Source organism: Octopus bimaculoides, chromosome 9 (genome assembly GCF_046866305.1).
Source record: "Octopus bimaculoides isolate indiv1 chromosome 9, ASM4686630v1, whole genome shotgun sequence".
Lineage (NCBI taxonomy): Eukaryota > Metazoa > Mollusca > Cephalopoda > Octopoda > Octopodidae > Octopus > Octopus bimaculoides.
The window spans coordinates 90,492,548-90,512,133 of NC_142936.1; the positions used below are offsets into that span (position 1 = coordinate 90,492,548).

Here is a 19,586-nt window from a genome sequence, read left to right on the forward strand (position 1 = left end):
AATGGGGATGCGGGCTGAAGGTGAGATAAGATTAATTAATAGAGTTTAATGTTTAGGGAGAAAACTTCACAGGTCAGTTGATTGGCCGTGCAACATGCATGATCTTGTAGCTTCAAGATTTCAATATGATATGATTGTTTATTTCTAGAATGACATTGTAAGGTAGGTGTGAGAGGCCAGATCTGGTCAGTATGTGGCTGGTTTAAATGGTCATTTGGTTATTAAGAGTCAGTAATAGCAGTAGTAAGTGGAGAAGAGTCGAGTGAAACAAAAGGCTTAGATGGGAATGGTTGGCTAGAGCAACGTTCTTTGTAATGGCAGTTGTTGAAGGGACAAAGAGAAGGCATAGTTCAGCAGAGACCAAGTGGATTGATATTTTTTGTTGAAAGGGACAAGCTAACAGATGCATTCACATTAAATATTCCACTTCACATACAGAGAGGGGTTGTTGTAAACAAGTTCATTAAGACAGTTTATATTCTGGTGACCAATATCCTTTAAATATATTGTGCAGCATCTCTGGTGAAACAGTTGATGATTCAGCTGTTGGTGGTTCAATTCCACCTGGTGCTATTCTTTTTTTTTTTTTTTAAATAAAGGGCATTGCTGTTATCCAGAATATCTAGACTGTTTATATCAATGTAATAGGGTCCCAAGTTCAATCATACTGCGTGACATGTTGGTATTTACTATATCCTGGGCTGATTAAAGTCACATGGGTGAAATTGGGGAAGAATGGAAACTGTGTGTAAGACTGTTGGTTGGGTTGTAGTTGTAATTCTAAAGCATTTCCTGTTGACTCAAATATTTAGAACAAACTGAAATACAACATTGAGAATACTTTTAAAATTAAAATAGAACGTCAAACAAACACTGCTTTAAAACCTTAAAAAGAATATTTATTGCTGGAATTAAAAATAAATATGTATAGCAATATATACATAAATGAGGGAGGGGGGCATAAAAAAATAATTGTCTTTGATTTTCAAAAAATAAATAACGGGTGTCTGGTCTGGTTATTTTATATCAAGGAATTGTATGTCCATCTGTAGTAAGTAAGTTTTGGGCAGTGGTCGAGGAGCTGGTGCCAGCACTGTAAACACTTGACGCTCGGCATCAACACTGGTTCTGAAATATAAAAAATAATAAAAAAAATTTCAGTTTTGAGCCCGTTTTATGGTTCAGCTATTAAATATATACCAGTTAGATTTTAATAACTTTTCAATTCTATAGAAGTTGAAAAATATTTTCACTTTCTTACTGTGATAAATGACTACGTAGTTAATTATCATTAGCGTATACTTAAGAATATTTTTTAATTCTTTTATTTGTTTCAGTCATTTGACTGCGACCATGCTGGAGCACTGCCATTTTAGTCGAACAAAACGATCCGAGGACTTATTCTTTGTAAGCCTAGTACTTATTCAATCAGTCTCTTCTGCTGAACCGCTAAGTTACGGGGACATAAATACACCAACATTGGTTGTCAAGCAATGATGGTGGGGACAAACACAGACACACAAACATATACAATGGGCTTCTTTTAGTTTCTGTCTAGCAAATCCAATCACAAAGCTTTGGTCGGCCTGAGGCTATAGCAGAAGACACTTGTCGAAGGTGCCACGCAGTGGGACTGAACCCAAAACCATGTGGTTGATAAGCAAGCTACTTACTACACAGCCACTCCTGCAAATACACAGGCACCCTTGTGCATGCACAGCCTCTTAAATAAAAATATTATTGACAGTGACTTCGAAGTTTTAACCAGTTAAGAAGCCATTGTCAGACTGCCAGTTGAAGTGTTCAAAGTCATTGTTAGTAATATTCTTGTTTAAGAATAATAAACCTGTACTCGACAAAAGCATAGTGTAACCCATCCGATTAATGTAAAATTGTTTTCATTTGACGTAGGAGTGGCTGTGTGGTAAGTAACTTGCTTACCAACCACATGGTTCCGGGTTCAGTCCCACTGCGTGGCACCTTGGCCAAGTGTCTTCCACTATAGCGTTGGGCCAACCAAAGCCTTGTGAGTGGATTTGGTAGACGGAAACTGAAAGAAGCCTGTCGTATATATGTATATATATATGTATGTGTCTGTGTTTGTCCCCCCCCCACCATCGCTTGACAACTGATGCTGGTGTGTTTACATCCCCGTAACTTAGCGGTTCGGCAAAAAGAGACCGATAGAATAAGTACTAGCCTAATAAAGAATAAGTCCTGGGGTCGATTTGCTCGACTAAAGGCGGTGCTCCAGCATGGCCGCAGTCAAATGACTGAAACGATTAAAAGAGTAAAAAGAGAGAGTATAACTGAACATAAAAACAAAGTCGTACACACACACACACACACACACACACACACAGAGCTGTTGTAATTGGATGTACTTACACAACTACAAATCCCAGCACATTCACTTCGACTAGTTTTTCTAAAGTTGTGGCTGCACTCATACTTAACACATGATGCATTAAGTTCACACCTGAAAAAGATTCATTGAATAAATACACAATACATAAATAACCAGCACTCAAAGAGCACAAACCTCTGCCAATGCAACACCAACATCCTCTCAACGATTAACTGGAGTTAATTTTCAAAATGAGAATATCTGAAATAAAATCCTTCAATGAATATCATGAGATCTTTTGATTTTCTCTTCTCTTAAATTCCGGTCTTCCTTTAGTAATCCTGTTGTTTTAGATCGATGGATAGAATTATGCAGATATGTAAGTATACTGTAAAGTATTAAAATGTATGTATAATCTCCTAATATAATAATGAGCAGTGTCTCTTTATATATTTGTGTGTGTGTGTGTGTGTGTGTGTGTGTGTGTATATATATATATATGACAGAGCCGGAGTGAGGGTCAAAATAAAGTACCAGGCATGTACTGGGGTTGATGCAATTGACTAATCTCCCCCTCCCCATAAAACTGCTGACCTTCCAGAGAATGTGGGAAACATCTGATTTCAATAACACTGGAGAGAGAGATAGAGAGTGAGACAGAAAGGCAGAGAGAGAGAAAGAGAGAGGGGGACACAGAAAGCAGAGAGAGGGAAAGATAAAGAGAGAGAAAGAAAAGGAGGGAGAGAGAGAAAGAGGGGGAGACAGAAGGGGAGAGAGAGAGGGGACAGATAAAGAGAGAGAAAGAGAAAAAGGGAGAGAGAGAAGGGAGACAGAAAGGCAGAGAGAGGAAGAGAGTGAGTGAGACAGAAAGGCAGAGAGAGAGAAAGGAGAAAGAGAGAGGGGGACAGATAAAGAGAAAGAGAAAAAGAGAGAGAGATGAATTACCTGGTTGAACTGGAACAAGTTTTGTCTTACTGTCTTGTGATTTCATTCCCAATGGTAAACAAGAATCAGGTAAATGTGGACCTAAAGACAGAGAGGGAAAGAGAGAATAATCGCTCCATGCAAAACTATTACAGGGTTGTCAAATTAATAAGTTACAACTCTAGTTATTTTAACAAATTCCTTCAAATTATCGAGTATTTAGAAAATAAATGTTAGCTCATAGCTCAGTACACTGCTGTTAGAGTGAACTGCTAAGTTTGTTTCATCTAATTGGAATGGCTTTTCATATCTGTGTCCCTTTAAGACAATATAAGGACACAGATATTGTGTCTTATGGCCAGCTGGAAACGATGTTTCTTGGGGTTAAACATCAGTAGCAGTTGTCCCTTCCAGGACAGCCAAATTATGTAGGCAAATAGTCTTTAGCAGAAGACATTTGTACAGAAATAATAAAATATAGCAAACCACATTCACTGAAATAAAAATACAAAAAAATAGGGATGATACATTGTATACTGCAGTGATATTCCTACTCCAAGTCTTGATAAAAAATGGGATGGATCATAACACCTCTGACTATAGGTGTGCCTGATCAAGGTAGACCTAGGGTTAAACAACAATTGCTAAAGCTGAGCTGATTAACTGACAATCTTTTACCTTGTTGTTCTAGTCATGCTGGGGCAACCACCTTTAGTCAAACGAATCAATACCAATGCTTATTTTTTTAAAGCCAGGTACTTATTCTATCAGTCGCCTTTTGGCGAACCACTAGGTTACAGGGACATAAACACACCAATGCTGGTTGTCAAACGGCAGTGGGGGACAAACAGACACACACACACAGACGGGCTTCTTTCAGTTTCCATCTACCAAATCCACTCGCAAGGATTTGGTCAGCCTGAAGCTGTAGTAGAAGACACTTGCCCAAGAGGTCACGCAGTGGGACTGAACTTGGAATCATGTAGTTGGGAGGGCAGCCTTTTACCATACAGCCACGCCTACGACAAAGAGAAAAAGTAATAGAATACTCACCCCCTATTTTGTAAATTTTGACATCAGTGAACTTCACCTCAAACGAATGAGGAAAGTATGTGTTTCTGATTCCATAGAAATATTCCCTGATTTTGCTGTCACGGCTTTCTGTTCTGCTGTGGGCGTTTCTCTCAACGACCTGATAACAACACAATATTAACACACACATTATATATATATATATATACCTGGCATTAGGAAGGGCATCCAGCTGTAGAAACTCTGCCAAATTTAGATTGGAGCCTGGTGTTGCCATCCGGTTTCACCAGTCGTCAGTCAAGTCGTCCAACCCATGCTAGCATGGAAAGCGGACGTTAAACGATGATGATATATATATTCTTTTATTTGTTTCAGTCATTTGACTGCAGCCATACTTGAGCACTGCCTTTAGTCGAGCAAATCGACCCCAGGACTCATTCTTTGGAAGCCTAGTACTTATTCTGAGATATTTTGCTGAACCGTTAAGTTACGGGGACGTAAAGATACCAACATCGGTTGCCAAGCGATGATGAGGGTACAAACACACACATACATATATATATATATATACATACATACACACATATATACGACCGGCTTCTTTCAGTTTCCATCTACCAAATCCACTCACGAGGATTTGGTCGGCTCGAGGCTGTAGTAGAAGACACTTGCTCAAGGCACCACACAGTGGGACTGAACCTAGAACCATGTGGTTGGTAAGCAAGCTACTTACTACGCAGCCACTAGAAAGAGAGAGAGAGAACAAATGGCTAAGGTCAGTTTGGGTGTGAAGCTGGGGTATTTGCAGAGAAGCAATCAACCCGAATGCTGGGCTATCAGCATTGTCGTGATCCAAGCTAAAGCTGGAATACTTCTGGTGTAGAAAATCCAAGTTTCACAACAATTATACCGTCATATGCTTTGGCAAAGAGCAAATAATCCAATGAAAAGAAGAAGACAAAGAAAATTCTTTAAGACATCTTTAACTATAAGTTACAAATGTTTCCGTACCATCTCCGTTTGCAACACCAGTTTACATGAAAATTCTAAAAGAAAAATCGTGTAATATTTGCAGTTTTAGACATTGAAGAGGCACTTCCTCAGACTTGCATTTCTGCCAGCTTACCAACTTCTTTCAGCTTCTGTTTACATAATCCACTCACAAGATTTAGCCCAGGGCTATTGTAGAAGACCCCTGCTCAAAGTGCTGTGCAGTGGGACTGAACCCAAGATCACATAGTTCTGAAGCAAGAATCTTTACACAGCTGTGTCTGTGTGTGTATAAAACAGCTAATAGTTTGAGGGGTGGGTAAAATGTGAGAAAGAAGTCCTGATTCCTTACCCCTCCAGATTTTGGCAGCAGGATAACTTTCACGAAGTCTGGCATATCTCGCACCAATTCATTGTACAATCTCTCTTGGTCTAACACTGCTATGATGTCCACTGAAAATAGATAACAAAAACGGTATGATGTGTGAGTGACCACAACAATGTTCTAATAAAATAATTAATAAGAATGCCTTTCGAGCGTTTGGCCTCACGGAGGAATGACTGAAACCATTGGCATTATGTCAGGCTTGAGAAGACCCATTAAACCAAGCAAAATCACAGTCATGGTAGATACCAGTGTTACGCAAATAGGCACCTGTGCCAGTGACACATAAACGCACCCCGGTGTCACACAAATAGGAGCCATGCTGGTGGCATGTAAAAGCACCCACTACACTCTTGGAGTGGTTGGTGTTAGGAAGGGCATCAAGATGTAGAAAACCATATCAAATCTGACTGGAGCCTGGTGCAGCCTTCCAGTGTGCCAGCCCAGTCAAACTGCCCAACCCACGCTAGCATGGACAACAAACATTAAATAAATGATGATGATGAATTACCATATTAAATTACCTAAAAGATGCAAAAGCATATTAAATGAACCACAACTGCAGAGGTGCAGATTCACAAAAAACATTTTTTAGTGTAATTAACCCTTTAACATTTAATCCTTTCATTACTGTATTTATTTTGAGATGCTCAAAGAATTTAGTAAAATAACTTAGTTAACATTAAGCTAGTGTTAGGAAGATAAATTGTGACTAAAGTTTGGTGGAAGATTTTAATTCAAAACTTATGAAAATAAGATGACGAGGGTTCCAGTTGATCTGATCGACGGAACAGCCTGCCTGTGAAATTAACATGCAAGTGGCTGAGCACTCCACAGACACGTGTACAGGCACATTCAGCATGACACAGAGTGTGACATGGATGGCCCTTTGTGGTGAAAGAGTACAGCAAGGTTCACCACTACCCCTTGCCAGAGCCTCACGGAGCTTTAGGTGTTTTTGCTCAATAAACACTCACAATGCCTAGTCTGGGAATTGAATCTGCGATCCCATGACTGCAAGTCTGCTACCCTAAACACTGGACCATTGCACCTCCACAGAACACACTAGTATGAAGTTGAAGTAAAAAATAGATTCCTGTTGTAGATCAGGACTTATTTGATCCTTCACCTTTTACTAATGATGACAATAACAACAATGATTTCAGATTTTGGCACAAAACTAGCAATTTGGGAGAAGGGAGTTAGTCGATTATATCGACCCTAGTGCTCAACTGGTACGTGTTTCAGTGACCCCAAAAAGATGAAAGGCAAAGTTGACCTCGGTGGAATTTGAACTCAGAACATAAAAAAAAAAACCAGATGAAATACCACTAAGCATTTTGCCCAATGACCTCACAATTCTGCCAGGTTGTCATCTTTGTTATTGTAGTAGTAGTAGTAACAATAACAACAGTGATTTAGTTTGACTGGAGATAAAACTCATTTGGTGAAGGAGAGAAGATATATTTATAGCTGAGTAAATTGAACCTAGTAATTTTAATTGATAAAATTAATATACTTTAATAGACTGACCTTCAAATGCTCCAGCTGTATGTACTAGCGATTGATAACCTCCACCTCGTACCCAGCCACTTGTGTTGATGATGACGCCACTGAGGTTAGCTGAAACAGAAAACCAAGTAAATAAATCATCCATCCAGACACTGGAACTGTTTGCAAAAATCAATATGGCCTACTTAAATTAAGGAACAAACTAATCCAGACAAGAAGAATTTAATAGAGACACGCGCATGGTTGTGTGGTTCAATCCCACTGTACAGCACCTCAGGTTGACCAATACCTGGGGGGGGGGGGGATTTAGTAGATGGTAACTGTGTAGAATCCCACCAACACACAAACACACATATATGTATAAACTTGTTTACCGACCAAAGCCTTGTGAGTGGATTTGGTAGACGGAAACTGAAAGAAGCCCGTTGTATACATGTATATATGTGTATGTGTGTGTGTTTATTTGTGTGTCTGTGTTTGTCCCCCACAGCATCGCTTAACCGATGGTGGTGTGTTTACTTCCCCATAACTTAGTGGTTCGGCAAAAGAGACCGAGAGAATAAGTACTAGGCTTCCAAAAAATAAGTCCTGGGGTCAATTTGCTCGACTAAAAGGCGGTGCTCCAGCATGGCCGCAGTCAAATGACTGAAACAAGTAAAAGAGTAAAAGAGTTCAAATATACTTGGGGCATACCTGAACCCGTAAGAAAGACATTTGTCATGGAGATAAGTGTAAACCAGTAGATCCCAAACATTTTCAGGCTGCTGCTCCCTTAACCGCTATTCCACATTCCTAGCGCCCCCACCACAAACATGGACCGCCTTCTGCAGCAAATTCAAAACAACTATTTCACAAAAATATAACCTAACCTAATTAATCCATTATTTTGGTCTTTTTCCAACATCCATTGCCCCCTTTTGGCCACCCCATTATCATCCCACTTTTCTTCAATGCCCCTTTGGATCTTTTCACCGCCTCCAAGGGAGCAAAACCACCCATTTTGGGAACCACTGGTGTAAACACACCAAGTCAGCTTTCAGTGCCACCTAACCAGACTGTTGCATACATGCATTCTGGAGGGATTATCTCCTCCCTTCAGCAATGAAAACCAAAAAGGTAGACACTGCGAACTGACAGGAGAGAGAGGTCCCTCTTATGATATTCCCATCATTGTTCAATAAAATACAGAGTGACAGCGCTAAGCGGTGATGTGTATAAATACAAACTTGTAACTGGTAACAAGTTTTCTACACATCACTGCTTAGCACTGTCATCCCGTATGTATATATCTACAGATCAAACCAACAGGCCATGCACTTTCAAAAAGTAAAAGAGAAATACACACACACACACACACACATATAATATATATATATATATATACTTACTTTTCTTATTTGCCTCACATTTCAACTGGATTACTGATGCTAGTCTACTGATGAGGAGGTTGTACAGAGCAAGGTTTTCATTGGGACTAAAATGGCCAAAATGGTAGACAACAGGTGCCACGGACTGGATGAAGCCATCTTCAATATCTGCAGGTCTTTCTACAACTGCTGCCGCTGTTAATAGGAAAAATTGTACAGTTTAGTTTCAAACAAGGAACAGGATGGAAGTTAGGTTAAATTCTAATACATAGTATGAAGTATTTTCATTAACATCATCCACGACACATGTTGTGACAGGCGAAATACCACTAAGCATTCTGTCCAGCTCACCGCCTTAATAATAATAATTGCCATAAGACTTACCCAGGGTACCAGGGATTGAAATCATACTCTGGAAACAAAGAAAAAACAAACAATTTAGTGATCATTCACAATTTATTTGACATAAGAAAAGTAATCAAAGAAATCAACTATGACATTTGTTTATTGATTTAATGTTGTTTCCATGCCAAGATGGGTAGAAGACAGACTTACTGAGGCAGCATTTTACAACCAGGTGCTCTTCCAGTTGCCAACTCTTACCTGTTTGTCAAATAAAGGATTTCTTATTCCACTACTTTTTGAATGTATAGAGCAATTCATCTTAATGTCAGTGGCTCTCATGGCTTCTGACCTTAACTGATAGGAAGTATTAACATGTACATGCTTTGTCTTGTTGTAAAACAGGGATCACAGCAAATATTCTGCTCAATACCACAGAGTTGCTTGTCAGTTGTTTGACCGTAACCAGTTGAGCTTGTCCCTTAGTGGCTGACGATATGTACATCTCTGATCACGAGCAGAAGTAGTGGGGGAGCATCATAGCCACGTGTTGAGAGGAAAAGCCTTGCAGAAAAATCAACAGCACCATTTGATTTGCCACAGAGAGGAAGACTAGCTACCTTTCCCTACCAAAGGAAAGGGATTAATTCTTACTCTGATGGCTGAATTCATCCTACATGCAACAACAGCTGTTTAACACAAGACCACAAATCAGTAATGCACAGACACTAAATGATAATATGCAGAGCAGTTTTGTCAAACTGCTCTGCATTTCAAACTGGTTTGCAGTTGGTATTTCCAATGCTTAAGCCAAGTAATGCCCTACATCCTACCCACCTCCTGTAGCACTGCTACGACAAGGACTTTTGGAAGTTATCCACAGTCCCCAATTTGAAAGTTCTTCAGAAGAGACTGCTCAGGCTGTTCTCGTTGATGCCCAGAGCCATTCCCAGACAGTCAGATACAGACTCAGAACGGTAAGGAATGCAACAATGATTACTAACATAAACACAAGACCACAAGTTCCAGAGGAAGAGAACCGCTAATCTTCATATCTCCTGAACCTTATTTTGTTGACCCTGGAAGAATTAAAGATAAAGCTGGCATCTACAGTATTTGAATTTATAAAGATTGCTACCTTCCAGATTCAACGACTTGTGATCAAAAGCATTCCAGTCATGACCACTCTGTCTTTGTTACATATATGACCACTTCACGGTCCACTGTGTTCTTCCTATTTTTGAGGTACTAGTAGTGTAAAAAAAAAAAAACATGTAAGGTTGGATTGGTCGTGGTTGGCATGCTTTTGACCATAGTTCTGCTCTATTACGGATAATTAGGGACTGAAGAACAAAAAAAAAAAAGTTCCAGAATGGAATAATTGATTTGAAATTGGGGTGTGGGCAGGTTGTGAGAGGTTAAGGACCAAGTTCTCTACTCACTTGTCCAACATCAATATCCACAAATAATGGGGCATGGCCAGCTCGTACACAATAATTCAGGAACAGCTTACAAACGGTGCTTTTACCAACATCCTTAGGTCCAACAATCATGATCTGCAAAAAGAAAAAAAAAAAAAGGAAAAAATATTTAAAAACACATGAAACAAATTTATAATGATTTATTTATAACAGAAACACAAGGAGAGAAATGTTGAGTGAGGAGGGGACAGTCACGTCAATTGACTGGGACTCATTTTATACCCCGTCCCACAAGAATGTAGAATTAAGTTGCCTTTGGTGAGATTTGAATTCATTTATCAAGCACAAGGAGAAAAATATGACCACTGCTTGACAACTGGCGTTGGTGTGTCTACATCCCCATAACTTAGTGGTTCAGCAAAAGATACTGACAGAATAAGTGCTAGGCTTTAAGAAATAAGTCCTGGAGTCAATTCATTCGACTAAAAATTCTTCAAGGCAGTGCCCCTGCATGGCCACAGTCTAATGGCTGAAACAAGTAAAATATGTGTAAGCACATTTATCTTCATTTATCTTGGGAATTTGGTCACCACAAAACACTGATAAATGAATCCTCTCCATGCACTTTGCAGAGGGGAACAAATGGTAGATTCATTGACACCAAATTCATTGCCCCACAACAATGAAGCTTCCGCTTTCATGTATTTCTTTGCTCATCTCTACATTTTTCCTGTAAAGAATATCCTCATCTGAATCATTTTTCACGATTAAACACCTTCATATATTTCCTATCCACTGGTCCCATGTTGACTGGTGTGAGAGCATAAATCTGTATAAAAAATACATGCAGCCTTGCAGCTCAATTACGTAAACACAGGCAAAGATCAGTTCGTTCTGGGTGGCCACTGGGGCACATTTTTGCAGTACATACATAATCTTCAATGATCACCAAGCCATGTTATTCTAGATCAAATCTATTGGTAAGTGTAACACAGTTCACAACTAAGCATACCATACAGTTCTATATTTAAGAGATGAGGAATTCTGTACATTATTTACATTATTTACCTTCAACAGATATTTGTCCTCATCTTGTTTGTTGTTAACACAACACACTACGCCATATGCCCATGGACATATGGTGTAGTGGTTAAGAGCGCGGGCTACTAACCCCAAGATTCCGAGTTTGATTCCAAGCAGTGACCTGAACAATAATAATAATATTGAAAAATACCTTAGGAATGAGAACCCGGTTTGAAATTTCCCCGAGACACCTGATGAAGGCTGGAGGGTATATCAGCCGAAACGTTGTGTTAACAACAAACAAGATGAGGACAAATATCCATCGAATGTATATAATGTAAGCATACCATGTTTTCCTGGATCAGTGATAAACAAGACAACATGCATTTACTGTAGTCTTATCATCTAAGGCTATTGAACTTTCATCTCAAGTCCAACCTCCTTAGATTAGACCTCACCACTTTCTCCCAAGTCTCATCCGACATATTTTTCAGCGCCATCTATCAGTCATCCTTCACACATACAAACACACCACGTCCATACTAGTGTAGTCTTCTATCTTGCACATTATGGCACATACCAAACTGTTATCGAAACAGCAACAGAAAGAGGGTTGGAAAAACAGTGAAGCACACAAGGTCTGGATCAAGAAGTACTGGGACTGTTGCTATGGTAACAGAGCTAAAATACACAGGGTGAAGCTGCTTGGCATGGAATGACCCTGAATTCTGTCACACTGAGTTAGAACACGCTCACCCGCTCCCGTTGCTTATGGCAACACTTGAAAGTAAAGTGTGTAGAGTATGGTTATCTCGAAAAGAAGGTTGGGTTTCAGATGTTCAGGGTCGCCTTGATTAAGATGGAAACTTTTGTAAAGCAATCATAACAGGTGATGAATCATGGGTCTATGGTTGTGACTTTGAAACCAAGATATAAATCAAAATCCCACTTGAAAGGAACAAAATTTCAAGACATCGAGGAAATCCAAGAGAATGTAATGAGGCTCACTATCCCCAGAAAAGGAGTTCTAGGAATGCATCCATCAATGGAAACGATGGCTAGATAAAGGGTGTGGCTTCAGAAAGGGACCACTTTGAAAGAGATTAAATGCTAAATCAATGATCAGAGTCGTAGGTTTATTTTTCTAGCACCAATCCCAATACTATTTGATCAGACCTTGTATGTATAAATCTGTAGCTTTTAATAATGAGGTGAACTCAATCAATTATGGGATACAATTTTAATTAACCAGAAGTAAGCAAGGCTGTAGGAATGATGATGATGAGAGAGAAAGGGGGAGAGAGTACAGTTACATATATGTGTGCAAGGATATATTTGTAGCTGTACATATTTTGCTAATATATAAATAGTAAAATAAGATAAAGAGAGACAAATGTGACAGATGAAAAGTACTCACCCTGGGTCCAGGAGTCAGCTCTTCACTGGCCTTCCGTTTCATCTGTTCCAATGCTCCATGGACATTCAAGTACATCACCATTGGAGTTTCCTTTGAGACATAAGCCATTTCAGTCTTACCAATTAGGTAACAAAGAATTAAGGACAAATTTACAGAGAGGTAGAACAAAAACAAAACTAAAGAAAAAAAATACATTCAGTGTGCTTGTTCCCAAGACAACCAGAAATTTATGCTGGATTAGAACCAGCATCACCAGGGCTAAAATTAAACCATAACACTGCTTGATACTGGTTTCAAAGTCATCCAGTTGTTTGATTTACAGAATCACAGATTGTTCCAAATAGAAGCTAATTATTCTACAGTCACTAATACGTTAGATATAATGTGGAAACAGATTGAGAGTGGTACCAAGAAGGCTGGTTCTGTGAATCACATGTAAAATCAATCTAATGAACCACTACAGTCTCCATCAAGCAAACACTATTGGCCGTTGCCAGTACCGCCTGACTGGCTCCCGTAGGATTTTTGAGCGAGATTGTTGCCAGTGCCCCTGGACTGGCTCTTGTGCGGGTGGCACATAAAAGACACCATTTCGAGCGTGGCCGTTGCCAGTATCGCCCGACTGGCCTTCGTGCAGGTGACACGTAAAAGCACCTACTACACTCTCTGAGTGGTTGGTGTTAGGAAGGGCATCCAGCTGTAGAAACTCTGCCAAATTTAGATTGGAGCCTGGTGTTGCCATCCGGTTTCACCAGTCCTCAGTCAAGTCGTCCAACCCATGCTAGCATGGAAATGCGGACGTTAAACGATGATGAGATGATGATGATGATGATGATATATATATATATATATATATATATTAAACTCAACTCTGTCAGTCACGAATGACAATGGGTACACCTAAGGGGTTCCCTTCCGGGATACAAGTGTGGGCAGAAAATTGCCTCACCAGTGTATGCACAACCTAGGGTTGTTTTTATGGAAGACCAGCAGTCGCCCATGCATACCAGCCTCCTCTCTCCACACCACCAGTGTTATCCAATGGAAAGGCAAAGGGGCCAATACAGCTTGGCACCAGTGATGTTGCAACTCATTTCTACAGCTGAGTGAACTGGAGCAACATAAGATAAAGTGTCTTGCTCAAGAACACAACACACAGCCCGATCCGGGAATCAAACTCACAACCTCATGATCGTAAGCTCGACGCTCTAACCACTGCGCCATGCCCCTTCACACACACACATATGTAGGCACAAGCATAGCTGTGTGGTAAGGAGTCTGCCTCTCAACCAAATGGCTTTGGGTTCTGTTCTACTGCATAGAGCTTGAAAAAATATCTTCTACTATGGCCCCTAGGCTACTGTAGACTGAATTTGGTAGATGGAAACTAAAAGAAACCCATTGCGCGCGTGTGTATGTGTGTATGTGCGCACATGCATATGTGTTACTGTTTCCATGCCTTGAAGTCATGTGTTGGTTGTAAATTGGTGTCACTGTGATGCAAGTGGTGTCCTTTGTTTTCAATGTTCTGTGAAAATGTTTGGTGATGGAGAAATTTGACCTTACTTGGAAACAAAAGCTGATGACAAGAAGGGCATCTGTCATAGAAAATCTGCCCCAAGAGATTCCATCTGAACCATGCATGCATAGAAAATTGGGCATTAAAATGACGGTATATATACATACACAGAGTCACAAAGATTTAAGATTGATTTTAGTAGATGAGTTATCAAATCCCATCGGCAGAACTATCCACCCATTGAGCTATAGTCTGAAAGGCTGAACATGCTGTCAGACAATTGTACCCTTAACATAATTCTCAAACACAATCTGTATCAAAACTGGTCTTTTGAATTACAACTAAATCTGTCCCACATGCTCCTCACAATGTCAGTCAATTCCATTCACAAGGATTGGGTTGATATGAACTTAAAGTAGAAGAAGCACAGTAGGATCAGCCCCTAAACATCAAAACCCTTAACCACAGTTGTTTCTGTATCCATGAACACATACACACACATGCAATAAAAGGAAACAAGTAGCTAATAAACACATAAAAGGATATTTTGATGCTGCATCCATGCCATGTGAAGACAGCTAACTTTGAACTTGGCAGGAAAGTGGCCCTCTTCCCCTTCACCAGTTCTGTACCAAACACCTCTGCTTTCCCATCTGTCAGCTGCAAAAGATAATGAAAAATTTAATACAAGTACTTGACAAAAGTTTATCCTTTAGCTGAGAGGGGGAGGAGAGGTCAATAAAAGAAGTATTACTCAAATACTGGAGCCTGATATAATAAACTCTATGTCCTACAAAATCTGTAGTCTTGTGCCAAATTTAGCAAACTTGAAGACAACATAATATTAAAGAAAACATGTTCATGTTAGTCATCATTATTATTATTATTATTAGTGATGCAATCAGTATTACTGTATTATCTAAGGGGGCAAGCTGGCAGAAACATAAGCACGCTGGGCGAAATGCTTAGCGGTATTTTCACTTTTTTAAAAACCTGGTACTTATTCTATTAGTCTCTTTTGCTGAGCTGCTAAGTTTCAGGGACTTAAATACACCAACACTGATTGTCAATCAAACACACACACACACACACAATGTGCTTCTTTCAGTTTCCGCCTAAATCCACACGCAAGGCTTTGGTTGGCCTGACACCATAATAGAAGACACTCACCCAAGGTGCCATACTGTAAGACTGAACTTGGAGCCATATGGTTGGGAAGCAAGCTTCTTACCACACAGCCACGCCTGCACCTATACGGGAAAAAATAAATAATACAATCCTACGTATTCCGAGAAAAGGGGGATAGTCATGACTGGAATGTTTTTGATTGTAGGTTTGCTTCATCAAAGTAGAAGTGTAGGTAAACACCAATAGTGATAGTGTCTGGATTCCAGAAACTACTCACATGCTATTGACTAATTGACTAATTACTTGAGGTGATTGACTCCTCTCATTTGCAGTAGTCATAGTCTATTAATTAAAACACAATAGCAGGAATTGCAGGAGGCGGCGAGCTGGTGGAAACGTTAGCACGCCGGGCGAAATGCTTAGCAGTATTTCATCTGCCGTTATGTTCTGAGTTCAAATTCCGCCGAGGTCGACTTTGCCTTTCATCCTTTTGGGGTCGATTAAATAAGTACCAGTTACGCACTGGGGTGGATGTAATCGACTTAATCCCTCTCTGTCTGTCCTTCTTTGTCCCCTCTATGTTTAGCCTCTTGTGGGCAATAAAGAAATAAGGAAATGCAGGAGGTTAATGTTCACTGGAAATACAAACACAACACCATATTTTCTAGCTCAGGTGATCTCATGCAATTAAGAGAAATAACAACTTTTCACACACACACACAAATATTGATTTCTTTCATAGCACAAAGCCTTGTATAAGAGAGAGAGAGAGAGAGAGAGAGAGAGAGAGGGAGGGAGAGAGAGAGAATAGAATCAATTATACAAACTTCAGTCCGTGAATATAATTCTCTACTGAAGCCAGTTAAGCATACGTATTTTTTATCTTTTACTTGTTTCAGTCGAATGAATCGACTGAGTAACATATTATTTTTTAAGCTTGGTACCTATTCTATCAATCTCTTTCGCCGAACCGCTAAGTTATAGGGATGTAAATACATCGACACCAGTTGCCAAGTGCTGGTGGGAGACAAACATCGACACAGACACATGCACACAACAGGTTTCTTTCAGTTTCCATCTACTGAATCCACTCACAGGCTTTGGTCAGCCCAAAGCTGTAGAAGATACTACTCGCTCAAGATGCCATACAATGGGACTGAACTTAAAAACCATATGCTTGGGAAGCAAGCTTCTTACCACACAACAATGCCTACACCTACAGGCAACTATATAAACCCCAGTCCTTAAATGCAATTCTCCACTGAAGTCATTCAAACACTTTTTTAATTTTTTTAAAAATAACAATACATTATTCACGAGATAATAACAAAGATGGGAAGATTAAATCAGTAGAGATCCGTTTAAAAAGAGACTGTATCATTGTGTCACTCAAAGAAGACACAAACTAGACATAAAGAGCTAATTCATAAGTAGATATGAGAACTGGGAGCATTTCACATTAATGGCCTTAAAAACCACACAGGACAATTGACATATTGACAATTGACAATTGACAATTGACAATTGACAATTGACAATTGACAATTGACATATATTTTCAACAGCTGGCCTGTCATGGCGTTTATGTCTTTTCTTGTCTCTTAGAAAATTTATTATAAACACAAAGTGAAGCTTTATCTAACAAAAAGTTTAAATAAAAGGCTAACATGTTTAACAATGGACAACTTGTGTAATTTATTAGATCATCATCATTCAATGACTACTTTTCTCTGCTTGCATGGGTTGGATGGAATTGAGGCAGATTCTCTATGACTGGATGTCCTTCCTTTTGTTAATATTCATCTGTTTCCAAATAAGGTAATATTTCCCCCATGACAAGATGTGTTTTTGTGAAACACTGAAAATGAAGGACATTGTTTTCATGACAGTGATGATCATTTACAAACAATATGATGCAAAGCAAAGAGACTGTAACACACATACAATGGGCTTCTTTCAGTTTCCATCAACCAAATTTCCCACCCATGCCAGCATGGAAGGCGGACATGAAACGATGATGATGATGAAATTCACCCACAAGGCTTAGGTTGACCTGGAGCTATAATAGAAGACATTTGCCTAAGATACCACACGGTGGTACTGAACCCAGAACCATGTTGTTGGGAACCAAACTTCTTACCACACAGGCATGCCTGCACTTGGTAATCACAGGAGAACTGCGTAATACTAATCCAGATGGTGAAGTTCACTTCACAATCATGAAGTTCCCCGAATAATTCCACTGTGCAAAAGCTCATGATATGCATTATATATGTTCTTGGGTTATAACCATAACAGAAAAATCAATTTAACACCACTGCCTGGCATCTGGCCATCTTTAGCAGAGTTCACTTACAAGCATGGAAAAACATATAAACCTGAATCGTCCAAATTATTCTCCCTTCTTTGGCATGTTGTTGGACAAATTTAAAGTCTAAAACCATGTCTTGACTCTGTGTAACTGGTAATAATTGTAAATGAGTATCACTGTCATACAAGCAGTGTCCTTCATTTCCAATCTTCCATGAAAACATGTCTAGCCAGGGGTAAATATTACTTCACTTGGAAACAAGAGACTGCTAGTGATAGGAAAGGCATTTGACCATAAAAAAAAAAAATCCATCTCGACAAATCCCATCTGACCCATGCAATTATGGCAAAGCAGACATTAAAAAGCAATGATAAAACCATTTGTCTTTTTTAATGTAGAAGTATCAAGATATCAAGAAACTTTTCTGCCAAAGACTTCATTTTACATCAAAACAATCATAACCATATCAATCAGTTGAATATAGTCTTCTTTCAGGGAAATATGACTGGTATCTATTGCCAGTGAGACCCCTACTTAAATACAAGCAATTATATATCAGCAGAGCACAGCCAAAATATTTATTTCACAGAGATATTGTTTAGAGACCTCTTTGTACCACATCTGAACCTGTTAGCTTACTGCCAAAATCAGATCCATTTCCCATGTTTTGTTTTTAATTAATTTTGAGAGGGTTCACCTCTGCTGTGTTTCTTGAAAGGACCTGAAGAAACTAATAAGTTTATCTCTCCACAGATGTAATTTTAATTAAAATTTCTTTGCTCTCCATATTAAGTAGGTCAGTACCAACCTTATTTTTTTTCATACCAAACATGTCCCTAAGTATTTTTCTCCTTTGTCTTCAAGTCAGATTATTACAGCATATACATACATATATATATATTCACCTTTCACCCTAGACCTCTTTCAAAGCTCATCTCATAATATTGCTAAATTTTATCTATTCTTTTATGCTTCTATTAGTTTCAGTTGTTGGATTGTGGCCATGCTGGTGCACACTCTTAAAGGGTTTAATCATACAGACCCCAACATGGTTGTAAGACCAATGTCATAAAACAGCAGATATGTTAGAAACACATCCATTTTGGAAAGCAGCAGCTGTGTTAGAAGCAGCCATGGATGAAAATGTTGCAAGTAAATTAAATAACATACAGACACAGGTGTGGCTGTGTAGCTAAGAAGCTTGCTTCCTAAGCATATGGTTTTGGGTTCAGTCTCTGTGTGGTGCTTTGGGCAAGTGTCTTCTATCATAGCCCCAAGCCAACTAGAACTTTCAAAATGGGTTTGGGAAATGGAAACTGAAAAGAAACCCATTGTGTGTGTGTGTGTGTGTGTGTGTGTGTGTGTGTGTATACGCTTGTCTTAACATTGTGCAATGTATCACACCTTGGGGATACATGGCCATGGGGAAATATTACTTGGAGGCAAGTGCGGGTTGGTGACAGGAAGGGCATCTGGTTGAAGAATGCCTCAATAAATTTTATTTGTCTCTTGCAAGCATGGAAAATTGGGCATTAAAATGATGATGATGATGATGATGATGCATGTATCACAAGCCATCTTTGTCTATGTATTTCAACTCCTCAGTCACCGAGGAGTTGAAATAAGATTGAGACATGCCCACAATTCTCACTAACATGAGACTTATAACAAAGGCATTGCTCACATTCCATTTTAATTAATTTCAACTAAGATTCTGGAACCATTTCCCCTGCCTTTGTTAGCAAGAATTGATCATTAAGCTAACGATTCTTTCACCATACCACAGCTGCAAATATAATTAAAATTTCTTGTTTCATTTCAGTAAGCCCTTCAGCACTGACTTTGCCATGTCATGACTTTATTCACAT

At 39.3% G+C, this 19,586-nt stretch overlaps 1 protein-coding gene across 1 annotated transcript in view; it reads right to left on the bottom strand.

Moving 5' to 3' along the window:
* Positions 1–877: 877 nt before the first annotated feature.
* The window catches only part of LOC106872450 (polyribonucleotide 5'-hydroxyl-kinase Clp1), a 29,137-nt gene continuing 10,428 nt past the window's right edge, over positions 878–19,586 (bottom strand). Inside the window, exons 4-14 of the mRNA XM_014919453.3 lie at positions 14,826–14,939; positions 12,761–12,886; positions 10,342–10,455; positions 8,942–8,969; positions 8,579–8,752; positions 7,212–7,301; positions 5,646–5,746; positions 4,325–4,463; positions 3,293–3,373; positions 2,389–2,479; positions 878–1,128 (exon numbers count right to left, since the gene is read on the bottom strand). Coding sequence (XP_014774939.1) covers positions 1,017–1,128; positions 2,389–2,479; positions 3,293–3,373; positions 4,325–4,463; positions 5,646–5,746; positions 7,212–7,301; positions 8,579–8,752; positions 8,942–8,969; positions 10,342–10,455; positions 12,761–12,886; positions 14,826–14,939 — 1,170 coding nt within the window. The 3' untranslated portion in view covers positions 878–1,016. The remainder of the gene's footprint in view (positions 1,129–2,388; positions 2,480–3,292; positions 3,374–4,324; positions 4,464–5,645; positions 5,747–7,211; positions 7,302–8,578; positions 8,753–8,941; positions 8,970–10,341; positions 10,456–12,760; positions 12,887–14,825; positions 14,940–19,586) is intronic.